This window comes from Lampris incognitus, chromosome 16 (genome assembly GCF_029633865.1).
Source record: "Lampris incognitus isolate fLamInc1 chromosome 16, fLamInc1.hap2, whole genome shotgun sequence".
NCBI classification, from domain to species: Eukaryota; Metazoa; Chordata; class Actinopteri; order Lampriformes; family Lampridae; genus Lampris; species Lampris incognitus.
In genome coordinates this window covers 38,837,554-38,842,553 of record NC_079226.1, presented here as the reverse complement: position 1 = coordinate 38,842,553, position 5,000 = coordinate 38,837,554, and the positions used below count along the sequence as shown (strand labels likewise).

The 5,000-nt window shown below is 49.7% G+C and overlaps 1 protein-coding gene across 1 annotated transcript in view; it reads left to right on the top strand.

The window, feature by feature from the left end:
* actn1 (actinin, alpha 1) overlaps positions 1–5,000 on the top strand; it is a 75,652-nt gene that overhangs the window by 45,172 nt on the left and 25,480 nt on the right. Inside the window, 2 exon segments of the mRNA XM_056295456.1 lie at positions 1,546–1,633; positions 1,717–1,786. Of these exon segments, the coding sequence (XP_056151431.1) occupies positions 1,546–1,633; positions 1,717–1,786 (158 nt within the window).

Here is a 5,000-nt window from a genome sequence, read left to right as displayed (position 1 = left end):
GTGTGTCTACAGTGTAGTCCAGTGTGTGTACAGTGTAATTCAGTGTGTGTACAGTGTAGTCCAGTGTGTCTACAGTGTAGTCCAGTGTGTCTGCAGTGTAGTCCAGTGTGTCTACAGTGTAGTCCAGTGTGTCTGCAGCTTAGTCCAGTCTCCAGTGTGTGTACAGTGTAGTCCAGTGTGTCTACAGTGTAGTCCAGTGTGTGTACAGTGTAATTCAGTGTGTGTACAGTGTAGTCCAGTGTGTGTACAGTGTAGTCCAGTGTGTCTACAGTGTAGTTCCGTGTGTCTACAGTGTAGTCCAGTGTGTCTGCAGTGTAGTCCAGTGTGTGTACAGTGTAGTCCAGTGTGTCTACAGTGTAGTCCATTGTGTGTGCAGTGTAGTCCAGTCTCCAGTGTGTGTACAGTGTAGTCCAGTGTGTCTGCAGTGTAGTCCAGTCTCCAGTGTGTGTACAGTGTAGTCCAGTGTGTCTACAGTGTAGTCCAGTGTGTGTACAGTGTAGTCCAGTGTGTGTACAGTGTAGTCCAGTGTGTGTACAGTGTAATTCAGTGTGTGTACAGTGTAGTCCAGTGTGTGTACAGTGTAGTCCAGTGTGTCTACAGTGTAGTCCAGTGTGTGTACAGTGTAGTCCAGTGTGTGTACAGTGTAATTCAGTGTGTGTACAGTGTAGTCCAGTGTGTGTACAGTGTAGTCCAGTGTGTGTACAGTGTAGTCCCGTGTGTCTACAGTGTAGTCCAGTGTGTCTACAGTGTAGTCCCATGTGTCTACAGTGTAGTCCAGTGTGTCTGCAGTGTAGTCCCGTGTGTCTACAGTGTAGTCCAGTGTGTCTGCAGTGTAGTCCCGTGTGTCTACAGTGTAGTCCAGTGTGTCTGCAGTGTAGTCCAGTCTCCAGGGTTCTGCAGTGGTAGAGTTCACTGCAGAAGGGTCGAGAGTATTTTACTGTCATGACTTGATGGGCTGTGGTGCCGTGCGGCTCGCGTTGCCCTGATAGGCTGCAGAGAGGGTGAGATGCTCAGACAGCCTCACACTCTCCCTCCTCTACTTGGGCTGCTCCGAGCCAGGGATCACCCTGACGGGCCGGGCATCAGCCCGGGAGCTTGGCAGCTCCTCATCACACCGGTCCAGGGTCTGCTCATTCACACTGGGCTCTGAAGACTCCGTGGCACGCACTTCGGGGTTGACGTTAGCATTTCACAGCAAGGCGTATCTGTTAGGTACCTGTTACGAGCCAGACTGGTCCTGAGATGGTGGGGTCAGACTGCACACGTTGTTCCAAGGTCCAGGTTGAGGACCACAGTTGATCAGAACATTACCTGTGGGCCTCAACTTAATCACTATCATCTTTTAAAGACATTTAAAGACTCTGCCATTGTTGCTGGCCTAATGTTGTCGTGCTGATCTTGTTAAAGTCGTCTTTGTGCTTGAGCTGCTGCGCACTTTGCACCTCCTTTATGTAAAGGGCTGTGTAGGGAAAAGTTCTTCTTCCTGTTAGTCGTCCTTGATGTTACTACATGTGTATGTGTTGGTGTCTGTCCACCCAACCACAGAGACGTCTGCCAAAGAGGGCCTGCTGCTGTGGTGTCAGAGGAAGACCGCGCCCTACAAGAACGTCAACATCCAGAACTTCCACATCAGGTACGGCCTCAGGCGGCTCACAAAGCCACAGGGTTTGAGAGCGTCGAGATCTTTTCATGATTATTTATGATCTGTTCAGTTAGTGCTGCTTTAAATGTGGAGGGGGGGCCTGGTGTTGGTGCAGGTGAGGTCATAAAGAGGTTGGTCCCAGAGGTCAGAGGGCACAGCCTACAAATCCCAGCTGGAGACAGGAGCTGGGCTCTAACGGGAGGTAACTGGGTATTCAGAGGGTCACTAGTGAGGAATCTGCCCCCTGCCCCCAGCGGGACAGCTGGGGGCAGGATACTGTGTGTCTTAGAAACGTCGCTGGAAGGAGTTAGCGTCACAACATGTAGAACTTACAGATCATTAAGATGATCTATAAGTTAAGCTCGTCTACAAGATGAGCAACATATAGATCTGTAAGAAGAAGCTAAAGACTCAGCTCTTTCTCAAACACCTCCACACCTGGTTGTATTAATACTGTAACGACCACGGGTGACTGGACTCACTAGCCCTTGGCTAACGGGTCGGACCCTTTAGTCGACTGGTTAGCGCAGTCGCCCGTGGTGCGGGTGACCCGGCATCGCTCCCCGGCTGCCCCCTGAATTCACTACATTGATGTCAGAAGTGGGATGGTGAGACCGTGAGGCTATCGGAAGCATGTGCACCCAGAGGCGTGAGGGAGCTGGTATGCTGAAGCGTGGGGACGCGCGTCCCGAAGGAGGGGGGTAGTGTAACGGCCATGGATGACTAGACTCGCTAGCCAAGGGCTAGCGGGTCGGACCCTTTAAGAAGGGTCGGACCCAAGGGTCCGCGGTGGTGTAGCGGTCTAAGCATCGGCTTTGTGTTGATGCAATTGCCCACTGGGGACTGGGGTTCGCACCCCGGTCTCGTCAGATCCGACTATGGCCGGACTCGATGAAGCAGCAATAATTGGCAACGCTGTCTTGTCTTCGTCACATGAATGCGTCTCCATTGGAAAAAGCAGTGGTTCGGCCTGGAGTCGCCTTGTCACGGAAGTGGCAAGGCGTCTCCTTCGAGACTGCCGGCTGGAGAGATGCAGTTGGCGAACGCATGCAGTACGAGGGTGGGTGTTTGAACTAAAATAGGGAGCGATTGGCCACTAAATTGGGAGAAAAGGGAAAAATCAGAAATAAATTTAAAAAGAAGAATAAGGGTCAGACCTTTTAGTTGATTGGTTAGCGAAGTTAGTTCCTGAAGGAGGGGGGTAATGTAGCGAATTCAGAGGGCAGCCAGGAACCGCTGCTGCTGGGATGCAAACCCGGGTCGCCCGCACCACGGGCGACTGCGCTGCCCAGTCAACTAAAGGGCCTGACTCGTTAGTTAAGGGCTAGCTAGTCTAGTCATCCATGGTTGTTACAATATATACATAAAAAAAACCCTGCTCCTATGCGGTGCCTTTGTGCGCTGTCTGTTGACACCTATCGGACTTGAACCTAGCTTTTTTTACATTTACTTGCATTGTTGTCTCCTGACTGGATCCTTGCCTGTGTATTATTAACTCTCTGACGTACGTCGCTTTGTTACAATTTCATGTAGCGTCTGCTACATGAAATTGTAACATTGTAACCGCTATTTTCTCTCAGTGTTATTAAGGATTTGTTTGGTCATCTGCTGCCGGGTGAGATTAGGATTACAGATGAGTAATGCTTCCGGGATATCTACATTTACTTCCTCCCTTTTATAGATATACTCCTCCATTTGAAAGATGGTGCACTTACATGTGTTTTTCTAAATATGATAGTTGAGAAAAGTCTCAATATTGTGTCCGGCATACTGAGACATACGTATACTTTTTAATTTATCATTCTGATCATCGGAAAAAAAGTTTTAACGATATTATCCAGTGTTGTTCAGTTTGAGAGTCACCAAATGAAATTTCATTGTGTGCGCACAATGACAATAAAGTATCTTATCTTATCTTAGCTTAGCTTATCTTATCTTTAGTTACAGATACTGCAGTCTTTCTGTGTAAATTGTGATGACACAACCACACACAGCTGAGACGTCATTACATTAACAGTACGTGACTTGCTGTGCAGGACACGGTGCATGGAGATGTGCTGCATCTGTAAACACTGAAGTCCAGCAAGGTTATTTTATTGGACAATTAATTAAGGTTCCCAACAGGATTGCATCTCTGCTCTTCGCAGATGATGTGGTTTTGTTGGCTCCATCAAAACGCGACCTCCAGTGCGCACTGGGGAGGTTTGCAGCTCAGTGTGAAATGGCCGGGATGAGAGTCAGCACCTCCAAGTCTGTCGCCATGGTTCTCTACCGGAAAATGGTGGAGTGCTCCCTCCGGGTTGGGGATGAGTCGTTGCCTCAAGTGAAGGAGTTCAGGTATCTCGGGGTCTTGTTCACGAGTGAGGGTAGGATGGAGCGGGAGATTGACAGGTGGATTGGTGCAGCATCAGCAGTAATGTGGACGTTGTACCGGACCGTCGTGGTGAAGAGGGAGCTGAGCCAGAAGGCAAAGCTCTCAACTTACCAGTCAGTCTTTGTTCCAACCCTCACCTATGGTCATGAGCTTTGGGGTAGTGACCGAAAGGGTGAGATCGTGGATACAAGCAGCTGAAATGAGTTTCCTCCGTAGGGTGTCTGGGCTCAGCCTTAGAGAGAGGGTGAGGAGCTCAGACGTCCGGAGGGAGCTTGGCGTAGAGCCGCTGCTCCTTCGCGTTGAAAGGAGCCAGTTGAGGTGGTTCGGGCATCTGATTAGGATGCCTCCTGGGCACCTTCCTTTGGAGGTTTACCGGGCATGTCCAACTGGGAGGAGACCCCGGGGTAGACCCAGAACTTGCTGGAGGGACTACATGTCCAATCTGGGAACGCCTTGGGATCCCCCAGGAGGAGGTGGAGGGCGTTGCTGGGGAGAGGGACGTCTGGGGTGCCCTATTTATCTTGCTGCCACCGCGACCCCACCCCGGAGAAGCGGCTGATGATGAGTTGAGATGAATTAATTAAGGTTATTTCAGCGCCGAAGTCCTAAATAAGGGGTTGTGCAGGATTGTTGGTTGAAATCTGCCCCTCCAAAGATAACCGTTTTCGCATGCTGCGTGATAATAATTTGACGGCTCAGTTTCAATTCAACGCCCAAGCTTCCCCGTCTGATGAGACGTCCTCAGCGGGAGGCAGAACAGGCAGCTTTTCTTTCTGCTTTGGCGCTGTTCATCTCCGTCCTTGGACACATACAGGAAGTGATGTCATCACTCAACACAGCACGTGTCCATCCTAACATGTCGTTTAGTTTTGTATTCGCACTTAAAGTCCTCCTGATAATGCTTCCGGATTTAACTCTAGCAACCTTGCCTTTATTATCATTAATTGTGTTATTTGCTTAATTAATAAAGGAGAATAGGACTGT